Source organism: Theropithecus gelada, chromosome 3 (genome assembly GCF_003255815.1).
Source record: "Theropithecus gelada isolate Dixy chromosome 3, Tgel_1.0, whole genome shotgun sequence".
NCBI classification, from domain to species: Eukaryota; Metazoa; Chordata; class Mammalia; order Primates; family Cercopithecidae; genus Theropithecus; species Theropithecus gelada.
Genome location: NC_037670.1, coordinates 50,175,675 through 50,191,919, shown reverse-complemented (window position 1 = coordinate 50,191,919; position 16,245 = coordinate 50,175,675). Strand labels below are relative to the sequence as shown.

Here is a 16,245-nt window from a genome sequence, read left to right as displayed (position 1 = left end):
GGGCTGGGAGGGGAGTGGGCAGGAGGACCCAGGGACTGGGGGAGCCCTTAGGGCCTGGGCACCGCACACAGGGTCTGGGCCCGCGGCCGCATGGTGAAAGCCCGGGCAGGCGTGGTGTCCAGGGAGGCCGGGCTGACACCAGGTGGGGGCAGCAGGTGGTACTTCTGCAGGAGGCCAGCAAACAGCAGGAAAAGCTCGGTCCTGGCCAGGCGCTCCCCGACACAGACACGGCGGCCTGCAGGGGAAGTCGAGGCACAGAGTGGGCTGTGCCAGGTCTGCTCCTGGAGGGGAGGGGTGGGGACCTCCCTAGGGAAGCGGAGGAGCAGCCACAGCCACCTTCAGAACCTGAGATCAGGAGGTGGGAGTGGAGGCGGCAGGCGGAGCTGGGGACGTCCCACCCCTGCCACCCTGGTGGTGCTGCCCCACCCCAGCCACAAGGGCTGCTGACCTGCAGAGAAAGGCAGGAAGGCCTCCTGCTTCACGAAGTGCCCGTCCGCGTCCAGGAAATGGCCCGGGTTGAACTGGTCTGGGGTCTGCCACTGTGTCTCATCCAGCAGCACCGAGGTCAGCAGAGGAATCACGGGCGTGCCCTGCGTGGGCAGCCAGGGCACAGAGAGAGGGGCCCCGGGGAAGGTGGGATGGGGCCCAGATCGGGAAGTTTCATTCCAGGATGTAGCTCCTGCCACACCCACCACATCTGGTGTTAGCCCACTTTGCAGGTGAGGCACCCGAACCCAGGGAGGCCACGTGACCCCAGGGCACACAGCCAGGGGCCCCGAGGATAGAGAGGACACCCAGGATGCACGGAGAGGGACACCCCAGGACACACGGAGGGGAACCCCCAGGACACATAGACAGGGATGNGAGAGGGACACCCCAGGACACACGGAGGGGAACCCCCAGGACACATAGACAGGGATGCCCCAGGACACACGGAGGGGAACCCCCAGGACACATAGACAGGGATGCCCCAGGACACACGGAGGGGACCCCCCAGGACACATGGACAGGGATGCCCACAGGACACATGGAGGGGACCCCCCAGGACACATGGACAGGGATGCCCACAGGGCACATGGAGGGGACCCCAGGATATGCAGGGAGGCACCAGGTCTGCTGGCCAGAGCCCCAAGTGCTGGGCTGTGGGGTGAGGGCTGCCTCCCTCCTGCTCCTGGCTGGACGCCCCTTATTGCCTCCAGTTGGGGAGCCCTGGGCCATCAGGCACCCACTGGAGGCTCAGCCGTCCCAGTGCCCCTGCACCCCTGCCGAGGCCTACCCCGAAGGAGATGGAAGGGGCGAGGGAGGCCCGGCCCCACCTTGGGGAGCAGGAAGCCGCCCAGCTGCATGTCGGTGGTGGTGCAGCGGGGCACGTGCGGCAGGAGCGTGATGAACCGCTGCACTTCGTGGAGCACGGCGCTGGTGTAGGGCAGCACCTGCTGGTCCTCCGGCTGGGGAGGCCGCCCACGGCCCAGCACACGGTCCAGCTCCTCCTGCACCCGGCCTGGGGCGAGGGGTGGGCCGCGTCGGTAGGAGTGCCATCCCTCGGCCCTGGGGGTCCCCCGGGGGCAGGTGTCGTCTCACCCGGCGCCGGGGTCTCACCCTGCACGTCCGGGTGCCGGCCCATCAGAAGCGCAGCCCACTGCAGTGTGGCTGAGGTCGTCTCCGTCCCGGCCATGACCATGTCCAGGGTGCAGGCCACTGCGTTGTCCTCAGCAAACAGGCCCTCAGGGTCATCCCCCTGCAGAGGTGTGGGGCAGGGCTCCGTGGGATGATCTGGGGTCTGTCCCCCACCCCACAGACCCAGCCCAGCCCTGGGCTCCACTATGGATGCCCCAGTGATCTGGGCTCAGCCATCCCCCAGGCAGGCAGTAGGGATGCCCCGTTTCACAGACGAGGAGACTGAGGCTCTGAGAGGCCGCCAGCCAGGAGGTGGGGAGCTTGGTGCAGGACTGGTATGGACCCCTTCCAAGCCCTGCTCCCCTGGGGTGGCCCTCAGGACTCCTACAGGCCTTCGAGGAGGACCTGGGTCCTGGCACACCTGTTCCTGCTGGATCAGGGCATCCACATAGCTGCACACAGGGTCCCCCGGGCGCATGTGGGGCCGCCGCGCCTCCAGGAGGGTCCTCAGAATGGCGCGGACCTCCTCGATCTTTCGCAGGACGGGCCGGTGCAGGTGGAGCAGGGCCCCAAGCCAGGGGTAGACGTTGAATAGCTGGGTAGGAGGCAGGAGGAGCAGAGATGAGGACGCAGCCCCAGGACTGCACCCTGGCAGGCAGTGATCGTCCCCAGCAGCTGTGTTCACACCCAGGGGCTCTGGGCGGATGTGCTGGAGGCGGCCACAGAACAGGGACCCTTCGCCCTCAAGGGAGGACCAGGGACTCCCAGAAAACCCCCATCCATGCTCTGGAAGGGGACAGCCAGGCAGGTTTGCACAGCAGGACCTCCTTCCATCCTGGAGAGGGAGGAGGGAGGCGACTGCCACCATGGAAATAACCTTGAACCTCCTGTGAGTCATGGAATGGGAGGCAGAGCAGACCTCAGACCTCGGAGAGTTGGGGCCGCCGCGGACACGAGGCTGTATCTGAGGGGTGAGCCTGGCACCAGCGGGTGCTCCATGACTGCCCACGGCCATCCCGCCACACCTCATGCCACTCGCCTTCCTGGGGTGTCCGTGATCACCAGTAGCGAGGTCCACACGGCGCCTCCGTGGCAAGGAGCTGGCGCCAGCAGGGAAAGCCAGGGAACGCTCTGCTGCCCTGGCACTGCCCCGGACCACGCAGTGCCATGCAACCTCCATCTTCCAGGTGGGCTCCGGGCCCTCCTGGCTGCACCAGTAGGCAGGGTGGTCTCACCCTGGCTAGGATGGGTGGAAGCTGTGCCCCCCGCTCTCGCTTGTGAACCTGCCACTGCCCTCACTCCTGTCACAGCCCTGCCGCTGGGAAGCCAGGAGGACCAGGACCCGTGGCCTCTGGGTCCAGCCGTGACGTGGGTATCACACCTGAGATGCGGGCTTTGGTAAACACACATCGAATACGGTGAGGACCCAAAAGAGGGAAACTTTACATTTTGAAGCAAAATGAAATGCACATGCGTTCCAAACATCAGAGGGATCAACTTTTGTGGTTTTGGGGCACTGTGAAGGGTGTCGGCTGGAAGGTGCCTGGACCGTCAGGGCTGGGGGGGCATGGAGTCCCCCGCAATCCTGGGGAAGCCATGCCTGCCTCCCGCCCCCGCCCTTGAGCAGGTGCATCTGTCACTGATGAGGGCGTCGAGGGAGATCAAGATCCCCCATTTCCTGGAGTGCACAGCGGCTGGTTTGAGGCCACACGACCAGCTAACGTCAGATAGGTCTGGATTCAGGCCCTTGAGTCTGATTCGTTTTGCAAGGTGGGAGGGCCAAGAGCTGAGAGGGGACAGTGCTGGGGCCCCTGTCCTTCCCCTGCACGCCCAGCACCCCGGGCTCCACCCCACCCCGAGGACGGGAGGCAGCCCCTCACCTGCAGGCCAGGGGACCCCAAGAGGACCATGACCTCATCGATGAGACCCAGCAGGGACACAAACACGGGGTCCCGGTAGTCGAACCGGCGGCCAAAGAGGAGTGTGAAGGTGATGTTGGAGGGAGCCCAGCCCAGTAGGGCCAGTGGGAAGGGCTGGCCTGCAAGGGAGACAGACCTCAGGCACGTCGAGGCCTGGGGAGGGGCGTCCCCAGCCCCCTGCTCACCTCTATAGCCATCCAGCTGCCCCGAAAGGCATTTCAGTTCCTGCAGAATCTTGTCAGCCACCGGCTCCCGGCCCACGCCCAGGCTGTGCAGGGCACGCACCGTGAACTGGCGGGCAGCTCTCCAGCGCGCCCCAGACGAGAAGAAGATGCCTGTGGGCAGATGCAGCGCCCAGTGAGCCCAGGTTCTCACCCCAGCCAGTCCCACCAGGCAGGCAGATGTGGTACCTGACGAGCCCAGGTTCTCACCCCAGCCAGCCCCGCCAGGCAAGCGGGCAGGAAGTGAGCAGGCTGACCTAGGGGTAGTAAGACTGGCTGGGCCCTCACCCCCAATCCCACTCCCGTCCCCCTGGACTGGCCCTGGCCCCTCTTGACTTGGGATGAAAAGACCCCTGCTTGCTGGTCCTGAGCACCTGACCTGCTGTGTGGACACCTGGTCCCCCCCAGCACCAGCCTGGAGGCCCAGCTCCTGCCTGCTCTTCCCCAGGCCACCCTGGGAGCCTTTTCCGCTGCTGGCACCCCCACCCCTCCTGGGATCCAGATGCCGCCACACCCTGCAGTCCCCCACTGCGCAGGCCACATACCTACCTCCACCTCGCTGGATGAGCTGGAAGATGGCGATGGGAGGCCGGTCGGCCAGCTCCTGCCCAGGGCCTGCCAGCGCCTCTTTGACCACCTTGAACCCTGTCAGCACCACCGTCTTCTGGCACCCCAGGTGCACAGTGAACACCGGCCCGTAGCGTTCCGAGAGCTGGCGGGATGGCAGGCGTCACCCAGGCAGCCCTCACCCACAAGGCCCCCCTGTGGCCCCCTCAGGCCGGGCCTGTGCTGGGCAGGGGTAGGGACAGAGGGGAAATGGGGGCAGGTGGAGGGAGGCGCCTAGATGCCATACGGCCGGCTGTACAGGGTGGAGCAGGCAGCATCCAGCCTGGAGCCCACAGAGCCCCCTCACCATCTGATGCTTGGCATGGCTGTTGTGGGCTTTTCTTTTTAGCCCAAATTCCCAGGGAGCTCTTTTGAGCCCTGAGTCCAGGCAGCAGGGATGGGGGCTGGCTATCTGCTAGGGTGGCACTTTCTGAAATGCCAGAGTCTACACAGAGTGAGAGCCTGACAGACCCAGCCCCCAGAGACCCTGACCATCCTCGGCTGCAGCCCGGCCAGCAGCACCCCAGCCCACAGTTGGGGGCAGCCAACTGCCTGACTGGTCAGTCCTGTCCCGCTGACCCTGCCTGCCTGAGTGAGGACTGAGCGACAGGGCCAGGGCTGGTCAGGCTGCCCCGTGCCGTGTACGTGTACCCTCTGTCCTCAGCATCCCTGCCCAGGAGGCACGGGTCCTCTTCCCATTTCACAGATGAGGAAACAAAGGCTCAAAAGTGGGAAGTGGGGCCGGGTGCGGGGGCTCACGCCTGTAATCCCAGCACTTTGGGAGGCCGAGGTGGGCGGATCATGAGGTCAGGAGATCGAGACCATGGTGAAACCCCGTCTCTACTAAAAACATAAAAATTTAGCCGGGCGTGGTGGTGGGCACCTGTAGTCCCAGCTACTCTGGAGGCTGAGGCAGGAGAATGGCGTGAACCCAGGAGGTGGAACTTGCAGTGAGCCGAGATTGTGCCACTGCACTCCAGCCTGGGCGACAGAGCAACACTCCGTCACAAAAAAAAAAAAAAAAAAAAAAAGTGAGAAGTGTTTACTGTTGAACACCTGAGGGCCAAGAGGGGCTGAGCGGGCAGCCAACACACGCCCAGGCCCTCCTCCCCTCTGTTGTCCCTCAGCCCGGTCTCCTGCAGACTCTCAGCAGACACAGCCTCCTCCAGGGAGCCCTCCAGACTCCTGCCCCCGTGCTGGACCCTGGGTGGCACTTCCAGGGCTGCTTCTTACTCACTTGTCTGCTTCCCTGTGGGAAGGGGCGGCTTTCCCTTCCCAAAGGCAGGGTGGGCCCTCCGGCCTCCTGCGTCCCCCGCTGGGCCTGGCACCATGAGGGAACAGGCAGTGGAAACGGAGCCTGGCTTCCCCAGGAGTGGGGCCAGGACACAGCAGCTGTCCGGGCCGCGAGAGCTGCCCAGGCCCCCTGACCTACCTCCATCAGGGACCGGTCCTGTTGCGACAGACGCAGCAAGTGCAGGTTCCCGATGAGTGGCAGCGGGCGAGGCCCTGGGGGCCACCGGTGGGCTGGGGAGGTGTCTCGGGCATAGGCACGGAGCAGCCCCCAGAGCCCCAGCAGGCCCAGAAGCAGCAAGAGCAGCAGGGCCATGAGGACGTGGCTGGTGAGGCCCCGCTCCCCTCCTGGGCCCCGTCCCCCCCGCGCCCTTATAGGCCTCCCCGGGAGGGCGTGCCCGCACCCCACCCACCCCACCACCCCTAGAATGTGGAACGAGCAGTTTGCAGGGCAGCCCCCAGCAGGCGGCTTAAAGCTGCAGGCCTGCGTGGAATGTGGGGCTGAGGCCCTGGTGGGGCCGGATAGGGGAGGGCAGGACGGGGGCCCTCTGGGGTCAGGCATCCATGTCCCCTGTCCAGAGAGAAGGATGCGGCCCGTGGACTGTTCTGCTGAACCCACCAGTCCAGGCCCCTCGGCCTTGGCCACCCCTCAGAACTGGAATTCACAGGGCTTTGGGGCCGAGGCCCTGGCTTGGAGGGGAGCTCCCTGCCTTTCACAGGTTCTGAGTGGGACCCTGCAGAGCTCGGGGTTTGCAGGCCTCTCCCAAACCCCATCCATGTGCACCCAGCTCTTCTCTGATCAGTTCCCCACCGGGCAAGGGACAGGAGTGAGACCTCAGGACGGCCGGTGAGGGGCCTCAAATCCCACAGCCCTCACAAGCCGCCACCCGCATCTCCCGACACGTTTCCTGAGGGTGTTCACCCCAGGTAGCAGCCTGCTCCTTTTTGAGGGCTGCCGCCCAGGCAGGGGATGCAACTGTCTGAGCTAGGACAGCAACGTGGAAGGGCTGCCGGGTGGTAGGTGGTGGGGTTTACGAGCCCTGTCCATCTGTCTCCTAAACTGCTGCGAGGGGCGGGAGGGCTGCTGGCAGCAGAAGCAGTGGGGCCTGCTTTGCACAGCCTGCCCTGACATGAGGCAGCTGGAGCCGGCGCCAGTGGGGCGGGACCCTCCCCACGGCCTGTCTCTGGGGCGTTGCCCATGCCCTGTACAAACCGCAGAGCCTGAGGCCCTCACCCCTCCTGGGTTTGGTCCCCCTTGATTGGCTGGCAGCCTGAGGCCCTCACCCCTCACCCCTCCCAGAGTTGGCCCCTTTGATTGGCTGGGAGGGAAAGCCCCAGCCACAGTTGCACGCCTCCTGTGGTGGGGAGCTCACTGCCTCTATCCCGCTGTACAGCCTGGGGGCCAGGGCTGGGTGGCTGCAGTGGGGAGGGAGTGCCTTATACCAGGGCCACTACTGGGTAGGCTGGGGGTCCTACCTGCCTAGCAAAGCTTATTTAATTCAGGGAACATTTTTGTTTTTTTGTGTGTTTTTTTTTTTTTTTTTTTTTTGAGGTGGAGTCTTGCTCTGTCACCCAGGCTGGAATGCAGTGGCTCGATCTCGGTTCACTGCAAGCTCCTCCTCCCGGATTTACACCATTCTCCTGCCTCAGCCTCCCGAGTAGCTGGGACTACAGGTGCCCGCCACCTCGCCCAGCTAGTTTTTTTTGTATTTTTTAGTAGAGATGGGGTTTCACCATGTTAGCCAGGATGGTCTTGATCTCCTGACCTCGTGATCCGCCCGTCTCGGCCTCCCAAAGTGCTGGGATTACAGACTTGAGCCACCGCGCCTGGCCTGTTTTTTTGTGTTTTGTTTTTGAGACAGGGTCTCACTCTGTTGCCCAGGCTGCTATACAGTGCTGAGTACAGGCTCACTGCAACCTCCACCTCCTGGGCGCAAGCCATCCTCCCACCTTAGCCTCCCAAATAGCTGGGACTACAGGCACACACCACCAAGCCCAGCTAACTTTATTTATTTATTTATTCATTTATTTTGGTAGAGATGGGGATCCCACTGTGGTACTCAGGCTGGTCTCAAACTCCTGGGTTCAAGCAATCCTCCTGCCCTGACCTCCCAAAGTGTTGGGATTACAGGTGTAAACCACTGCATCTGGCCTAATGTTTTAAGTTTTGGGTTTTTTGTTGTTGTTGTTGTTGTTTTGAGACGGAATCTCACTCTGTCGCCAGGCTGGAGTGCCATGGCACAATCTCGGCTCACTGCAACCTCTACCTCCCCGGTTCAAGCGATTTTCCTGCCTCAGCCTCCCGAGTAGCTGGGATTACAGGCGCATGCCACCACACCCAGCTAATTTTTGTATCTTTAGTAGAGATGGGGTTTCACCATGTTGGCCAGGACGGTCTTGATCTCTTGACCTCGTGATCCTCCCGCCTCAGCCTTCCAAAGTGCTGGGAATTTTGTAAGTTTCTTTTAGAGAGGGAGTCTAGAGGCTGGTCTTGAACTCCTCCTGGGCTCAAGCGATCCTACTGTGGCAGCCTCCAGAAGCGCTGGGATTACTGAAGTGAGCCAACGCTGGGCCAGCCTCTTTTTCTTTTGAGACGGAGTCTCGCTCTTGTCTTCCAGGCTAGAATATAGTGGTGCAATCTCGGCTCACTGCAACGTCCATCTCCCGTGTTCAAGTGATCATCCTGCCTCAGCCTCCCGGGTAGCTGGGATTACAGGCATATGCAACCACGCCCAGCTAATTTTTGTATTTTTCGTAGAGACGGGGTTTCGCCATGTTGGCCACACTTGTCTCGAGCTCCTGACCTCAAGTGATCCACCTGCCTCGGCCTCCCAAAGTGTTGGGATTACAGACGTGAGCCACGGTGCCTGGCCCTCTTTTAAAAATAACTCGTTAGGCTGGGCGCGGTGGCTCAAGCCTGTAATCCCAGCACTTTGGGAGGCCGAGACCGGCGGATCACGAGGTCAGGAGATCGAGACCATCCTGGCTAACATGGTGAAACCCTGTCTCTACTAAGAAATACAAAAAACTAGCCGGGTGAGGTGGCGGGCGCCTGTAGTCCCAGCTACTCGGGAGGCTGAGGCAGGAGAATGGCGTGAACCCGGGAGGCGGAGCTTGCAGTGAGCTGAGATCCGGCCACTGCACTCCAGCCCGGGCGACAGAGCGAGACTCCATCTCAAAAAAAAAAATAAATAAAATAAATTAAAAATAACTCGTTATGGCTGGGTGCAGTGGCTCACGCCTTTAATCCCAGCGCTTTGGGAGGCCGAGGCGGGTGGATCACGAGGTCAGGAGATGGAGACCATCCTAGTTAACAGGGTGAAACCCCGTCTCTACTAAAAATACAAAAAATTAGCCAGGCGTGGTGGTGGGAGCCTGTAGTCCCAGCTACTCGGGAGGCTGAGGCAGGAGAATGGCGTGAACCCGGGAGGCGAAGCTTGCAGTGAGCTAAGATCCGGCCACTGCACTCCAGCCCAGGCGACAGAGCGAGACTCTGTCCCAAAAAAAAAAAAAAAAAAAAAAAAAAAACTCATTATTGGGAAATTGACAATTCTCTAACGGCCGCCTGTATATGTGTTGCTTGCTCTGGGGGGCATGGCTGGGTGCGCATATTTACATTGTTTCCAATGTTAGGCTGTCACAGAACATCCTGCTAAAAATACGTGTCCATACCTGCAAGGATGGGCACAGTTGCACGGATATCTTAAAATAAATTCCTAGAAACCAGGTGGCTGAGCCAAGGGATTGTTGCTTTCTGATGGCCGGCGGACCTCCAGCGCCCTGCAGAGATGTGTGCCGACTGCGGCCTGGCTGCCCAGGCGGAGCCTGGGACTGTTCGGATCAGGCCTGATTGATCCAACCCTGCCGGTCAGATACTCAGCCCTGTGCCATCCCTATGACCAGGAGGAATGCAGCGCTCTGGCTGGCTCAGGTCCTGCCTGGCCCTGACATCAGAGGCAGGGTGGGTGGGGTGGGTGGGTAGGTGGGCTCCCCCGGAGGGGCTGGAATCAGACCTGGTTCCAAACTCAGCCCCGTACCTGTCGGCTGTGGCAGATGGCAGCTGCCAGAGATGGCCGCACAGATTCTCCCAACCACACTGTCTTTGCGTAAATGTAACACTGTGCTTCTCCCTCCACAGGAAGGCTTGTGGTCTTCCCCCTTTGTGACACAAAGTAGCAGAGGCCAGAAGCCGTGTTTGCTCATTTGGCCTGTGGCATTCACCCAAGGCTTTTGCAGTGCACAGGAGATCCAGCACACATCAAAAACGAACAGTCCCTTGGCTCAGCAACCCAGTTTCCAGAAATTTAGTTTAAGGCATCTTTGCAACTGTGCGGAAAGAAGTGTGCGCCCTGCCTCAGTGACTGGGTGGCCCCCGGAAGAATGCCCCGGAGACTGAGCAGCCACGGCACAGGTTCCCACAGCTCTTGCTTGAATCCCTGTATTTTTTTTTTTTTTGAGACGGAGTTTCCCTCTTTGTCGCCCAGGCTGGAGTGCAGTGGCGCCATCTCAGTTCACTGCAACCTCCGCCTCCCGGGTTCAAGTGATTCTCCTGCCTCAGCCTCCTGAGTAGCTGGGATTACAGGCACCTGCCACCACGCCCGGCTAATTTGTGTATTTTTAGTAGAGACAGGGTTTCACTATGTTGGCCAGGCTGGTCTTGAACTCCTGACCTCTGGTGATCCGCCCACCTTGGCCTCCCAAAGTGCTGGGATTATAGGCGTGAGCCACCACACCCGGCCAAATCACTGCATTTTTTAAAAAGGTCAACAATCCTAGCCCTTGCCTCCTCCTGTACATAACATACCGTCCGACAGGATCAGTGGCTATAATCTATGACCAGATGGACTCTTGCACCGAAACTTTGATGATCAGATTTGGCTCAAAGGTACCCCTGCGCAGGTGCAGAGCCTCCACCACCTGTTGATTGATAAGCTGTGGCCCGAAACATTGCTTTGGAGCAGTCAGACGGAAACTCTGAAACACCCTCCCGGATTGCAGTGCTCAGAAGGAATCTGAATAAAACTAACTTTAATTCTTCAAAAGCAAAAGTTTTCTCTAGTTGACTCCTTGAATCTGGGTGGGCACTTCTGACCACGGTAGAGGCTGGATCCCAAACAGTGATGCAGCTTCCTGTTGGTTCCCTGGGACACCTGTGCCGTGGACCCAGGCGTCATGCTGTGGGGAAACCCAGCAGCTCCTAGAGGGGCCCACATGGAGGGGACCCAGGCCCACAGAACCATGGCCACGCCTCCGCCCAACCCTGAGCCCACCTGCCTGCCAGCCACGTGCACCATCCTGAGTGGATCCTCCCGTCTGAAGTGGAGCGAACCTAGCCGAGGCCCCGTGGAGTGTCTCCACCAAGACCTGCCCAAGTGCAAGTCCATGGGTAATGACTGCTGCTAAGTGGGCTGCTTTGTTATGGGGCGGCAGATAACACAAACGCGGCCATGTAAGCTTCAGGGAGGGATGGGACCCCTGGGAGTCTGTTTCTCAGTGTCAGATGAGGATAAGAGACCTGCTTAACTGGGTTCATTCATTTGCAAACTATAAACGGAGCACGTCCAGCATGCCAGGCACTGTTCCAGGCTCTGGGGATCCCGGGTGGAAAATGCCTAGCAATGCCTTGATCGCTGGGGCTCAAACAAGGTTCATTCCCTCCTCTGAGCTTTTCCTTTTTTCTTTTTTTTTTTTTTTTTTTTTTTTTTTTTGAGACGGAGTCTCGCTCTGTCACCCAGGCTGGACTGCAGTGGCCGGATCTCAGCTCACTGCAAGCTCCGCCTCCCGGGTTCACGCCATTCTCCGGCCTCAGCCTCCCGAGTAGCTGGGACTACAGGCGCCCGCCACCTCGCCCGGCTAGTTTTTTGTATTTCTTAATAGAGACGGGGTTTCACCGTGTTAGCCAGGATGGTCTCGATCTCCTGACCTCGTGATCCGCCCGTCTCGGCCTCCCAAAGTGCTGGGATTACAGGCTTGAGCCACCGCGCCCGGCCGCTTTTCCTTTTTTCTTGTAGACAGGGTCTCACTTTTTTCGCCCAGGTTGCAGTGCAGTAGTACAATCTTGGCTCACTGCAGCCTCAACCTCCCAGGGCTCAGATGATCCTCCCACCTCAGCCTCTGGGGTAGCTGGGACTACAGGTGTGCGCCCCTATACCAGGCTAATTTTTGGAATTTTTTTTTTTTTTTTTTTTGAGACGGAGTCTTGCTCTGTCGCCCAGGCTGGAGTGCAGTGGCGAAATCTTGGCTCACTGCAAGCTCCGCCTCCCAGGTTCACGCCATTCTCCTGCCTCAGCCTCCCGTGTAGCTGGGACTACAGGCGCCCGCCACTGCACCCGGCTAATTTTTTGTATTTTTAGTAGAGACGGGGTTTCACCATGTTAGCCAGGATGGTCTCAATCTCCTGACCTCGTGATCCTGCCGTCTCATCCTCCCAAAGTGCTGGGATTACAGGCGTGAGCAACCACGCCCGGCCTGGATTTTTTATAGACAGGGTTTCAGCATGTTGTAGCTGGGACCACAGGTGTGTGCCCCTACACCCATCTAATTTTTGTATTTTTGTTTTGTTTTGTTTTGTTTTTGAGATGGAATCTCACACTGTCGCCCAGGCTGGAGTGCAGTGGTGCGAACTTGGCTCACTGCAAGCTCCGCCTCCCGGGTTCACACCATTCTCCTGCCTCAGCCTCCCGAGTTGCTGGGGCTACAGGCGCCCGGCTAATTTTTTGTATTTTTAGTAGAGACGGGGTTTCACTGTGTTAGCCAGGATGGTCTCAATCTCCTGACCTCGTGATCCACCGGCCTCGACCTCCTAAAGTGCTGGGATTACAGGTGTGAGCCACCACACCTGGCCCAATTTTTGTATTTTTTATAGACATAGGGTTTCAGCGTGTTGTAGCTGGGACTACAGGTGTGTGCCCCTACATCCTGCTAATTTTTGTATTTTTTATAGACATAGGGTTTCAGCATGTTGCCAAGACTGGTCTTAAACTCCCGGGCTCAAGTGGAGAGCTGGGATTACAGGTGTGAGCCACCACCCCCAGCTCCTTCCCCACTTTTTATACCGGTGAACTGCTCATAAAAATTCTTTACTTTTCTCTCCCAGCTAAAGATCTCATATCTCATATAAAGCAATAACCATTTGCCAGGTGACAGTCAATTAAAAGCCAGTTGTCACCTCCAGGCCACAGGTCCCTCGGGGCTCTCAGACAGAGAGGCTTGGGGCAGCCCCAAGGGAGGGGCTGTCCTTCCACTGCTAAGCCGCTGCTCCGGTCAAGTGAGTGAGCTATTTGCTGGGTAATAAAAGCTCCCATTGTTCACAACCCTGGAAATGTATTAATGAGTAACCCAGTGTGTGGGCCCCTGGTGTAAAATAGTAGTTTATATGACAGGAATAAGGTGCAATTTTCCTTTTGTCGTTTTCAGTGGGCCCAGAGCCCCAGGCCAATCAAGGACCTGACAACTGGGTATCTGCAGCCCTGGGCCCTCCCCTGGGGCCTTGGCGTGAGGTCCGCACTGCCCTGCGGTTCAGAAACATTCAGTGCCAGGCTTGTGGCTCAGCTCTGGGCACACGGAGCAGAGTCCGACCTCGGGCACAGGAATCTAATGGTGTGCATTGCAGAGGGGCAGGTTCACCAGGGCCCAGCGATGGGGAGAGCTAGAAGCCACATGGGGAGGGGACACCTGGGCCAGGCTTGAAGAAGGGCAGGCCCCGGGGTGGGGGCGGTTGGGCTGCCTTGACCAAGCCTTTGTCTGCAAGCAGCCCCTGGGAAGTTGCAGGAACTGGCTCTTAAGCAACAGTGGTTTCGGGTCACACCAGGGGTCCAGAGGGGGCCAGGCAGCAAACTCAGTGTTGCTGGGGGCCCACGGTGCTTCCCACCAGGGCCTGGCTAGTGATTGTGAAAGCGGGGGGGGGATGGATGAGTGAATGGAGGCTGGAGCTTGGGCCATCCATAGCACTGTAAAAGGTCCAGTGTTCGACTTCCTCATGGCCAGGACAGGTTCAGGGCTGGGAGAGGCTACGCAGGTGGAAGCTGGGGTCTTCACTGAGCCCTTTCCCATGACTGCTGTTGCCATGGTAACATCAACAGGCCAATGCCAGGTCCGGGCCTTACCACTTACAATACACTTTCATTCTGTCCTAGGTTGAGTTGCAACTACCCTGTCCCCCATTCATATGGTGAAGTCCTAGCCACCAGGACCTTAGGATGTGACCTTTGCTTTGGAAATAGGTGCCTCACCACCTTATAGGTGGTGGCTCACACCTGTAATCCCAGCCCTTTGGGAGGCCAAGGCGGGTGGATCACTTGAGGTCGGGAGTTCGAGACCAGCCTGGGCCACATGGTGAAACCCCATCTCTACTAAAAATACAAAAAAATTGGCTGGGCGTGGTGGCAAGTGCCTGTAATCCCAGCTACTCAGGAGGCTGAGGCAGGAGAATCACTTGAACTCAGGAAGTGGAGGTTGCAGTGAGCTGAGATTGCACCATTTCACTCATGTCTGGGTTACAAAGCGAGACTGTCTCGAGAAAAAAAAAAAAAAAAAAAAAAAAAGCCGGGTGTGGTGGTGCACGCCTGTAATCCCAGCTACTTGGGAGGCTGAGGCAGGAGAATTGCTTTAACCTGGGAGGTGGAGGTTGCAGTGAGCCAAGATTGAGCCACTGCACTCCAGCCTGGGCAATAAGAGAGAGACTCCATCTTAAAAAAACAAAACAAAGAAATAGGGTTGCTGCTGATGTAATTAGTTAAGATGAAGTTACTAGGGTAGGCCCTAACCCAACATGACTGCTATCCTTATAAAAAGAGGAAATTTAGGTTGGGAATGGTGGCTCATGTCTGTAATCCCAGCATTTTGGGAGGCTGAGGCAGGAGGATTGCCTGAGCCCAGGAGTTAAGGACCAGCCTGGGCAACATACGGAGACTCCATCTATACAAAAAATACAAAAATTAGTCTGGTGTGGTGGTGTGTGCCTGTAGTCCCAGCTACTCAGGAGGCTGGGGCGAGAGGATCGCTGAGCCCAGGAGGTGGAGGCTGCAGTAAGTCGTGATCGCGCCACTGCACTCCAGTCTGGGGAGTAGAGCAAGACCCTGTCTCAAATAAATAAATAAAAATAGGAAATTTGGACACGCACAGGACACCATGGGAACGTAGGGGCCAAGACCAGGTGGTGCTTCTGCAAGCCAAGGAACATCAGAGACTGGCGGCCCCCAGAAGCTGGGAGGCAGGCCTGGGACTGTCCCCAGGGCCCCCACCCTGCCCACTGCTTGGACTCCGGGCCCCAGGACTGAGAGCACATTCCTGTTGTTGAAGCTGCTCCGTAGTGGCACCTGGCTCCAGCAGTCGCAGGCAGCGAGTCTACACGCTCTCCCGTCCCTCCGGTGCCTCCTTCCTCCCCGGATGGGCCTGGTGATGAGGCCTCTGTGCGATGGGGAAATCGAGGCCCCGGCAGACACCTGGGATGCAGAGACGCCCGGCACCGCTATGTGTCCTTGGGCAATTCACTGAACCTTTCTGGGCTTTGGTTTCTCACCCATTCCAAAAGCTGATTCTGCTACCGACTGCTGCGAGGGTCCCAGGGGACGGGAGAGCCCGGGCAGCGCCCACCGGGGCTCAGGAGCTTCCTAAGTCCGAGGGGGCGGGGCCGGGCCTGGGCAGGGGGCGGGGCCGGACCTGGGCAGGGGGCGGGGCCGGGCCTGGACAAGCGGGGGACCGGGCCTGGGCAAAGGGCGGGGACGGGGACTGCACGACGTGCTCGGCGCTCCCGGGATGCCTGCTCGGCGCTCCGCCGGCCGCCCTGCGTACGCTCGCAAGGCACTCGCAGACTCCGGCGTCGCCAAGATGTCGACCGCCATGAATTTCGGGACCAAGAGCTTCCAGCCGCGGCCCCCGGACAAGGGCAGCTTCCCACTGGATCACTTAGGTGAGCAGCGGAAGGTCGGTGGGCAGGGGTCTGGGATGGAGGGTCTGGGTCGCGGCCCAGCGCGGAGCCCCATGGGGTGCCGGCATCTGGCACGGTGCAGGCGGGGAAACTGAGGCACGCCACCCGCCCCTATGCCCCAGCCCCGGGTCACTGCTGCGTTGTGGACCCTGCAGGTGGGAGCTGGCAGGACCGTGGCCGCCGTGATGAGGACAGCGACACCGACTCCTTGCGTCGGGTTCCGGGTCCCCGGCTCCGCCCTGACTCGGTGGGCTGTCTGTGCCCCGGGTTTGCAGAGCGGAGCATTCGGCGGCCGCGAAGCCCGCAGCTGCAACCGGGGCTTAGACGGTGCCTGGCGTGTCTGCTGCAGAGCTCCAAAGTGCTGATCTCTCAATGGTTCTGGCCGGATTCCGGTATGGGGTTAGCCGTTAAATTGCCTCCATGGACATGAAGGCTTTGAAAAAGGATCTGTAGGCCGGGCGCGGTGGCTCACGCCTGTGATCCTAGCCCTTTGGGAGGCCGAGGTGGGCGGATCACTTAAGATCAGGAGTTCGAAACCAGCCTGCCCAACATGGGGAAACCCCGTCTCTACTAAAAATATAAAAATTAGTCGGCTGTGATGTGGCTCTCCTGTAATCCCAGCTACTCGGGAGGCCGAGGCAAGAGAATCGTTTGAACCGGGAGG

General features: G+C 59.6%; 1 protein-coding gene across 1 annotated transcript; it reads right to left on the bottom strand.

The window, feature by feature from the left end:
- Positions 1–5,976, bottom strand: LOC112620591 (cytochrome P450 2W1). The gene is made up of 9 exons (XM_025379301.1): positions 5,796–5,976; positions 4,307–4,469; positions 3,722–3,871; positions 3,498–3,655; positions 2,039–2,212; positions 1,600–1,738; positions 1,317–1,501; positions 449–590; positions 1–235 (listed from the first exon to the last, which is right to left on the bottom strand). Exons 1-9 carry the CDS (start codon positions 5,967–5,969, stop codon positions 48–50), a joined length of 1,473 nt encoding a protein of 490 aa, XP_025235086.1. The 5' UTR covers positions 5,970–5,976; the 3' UTR covers positions 1–47.
- Between the last annotated feature and the right edge of the window lie 10,269 nt (positions 5,977–16,245).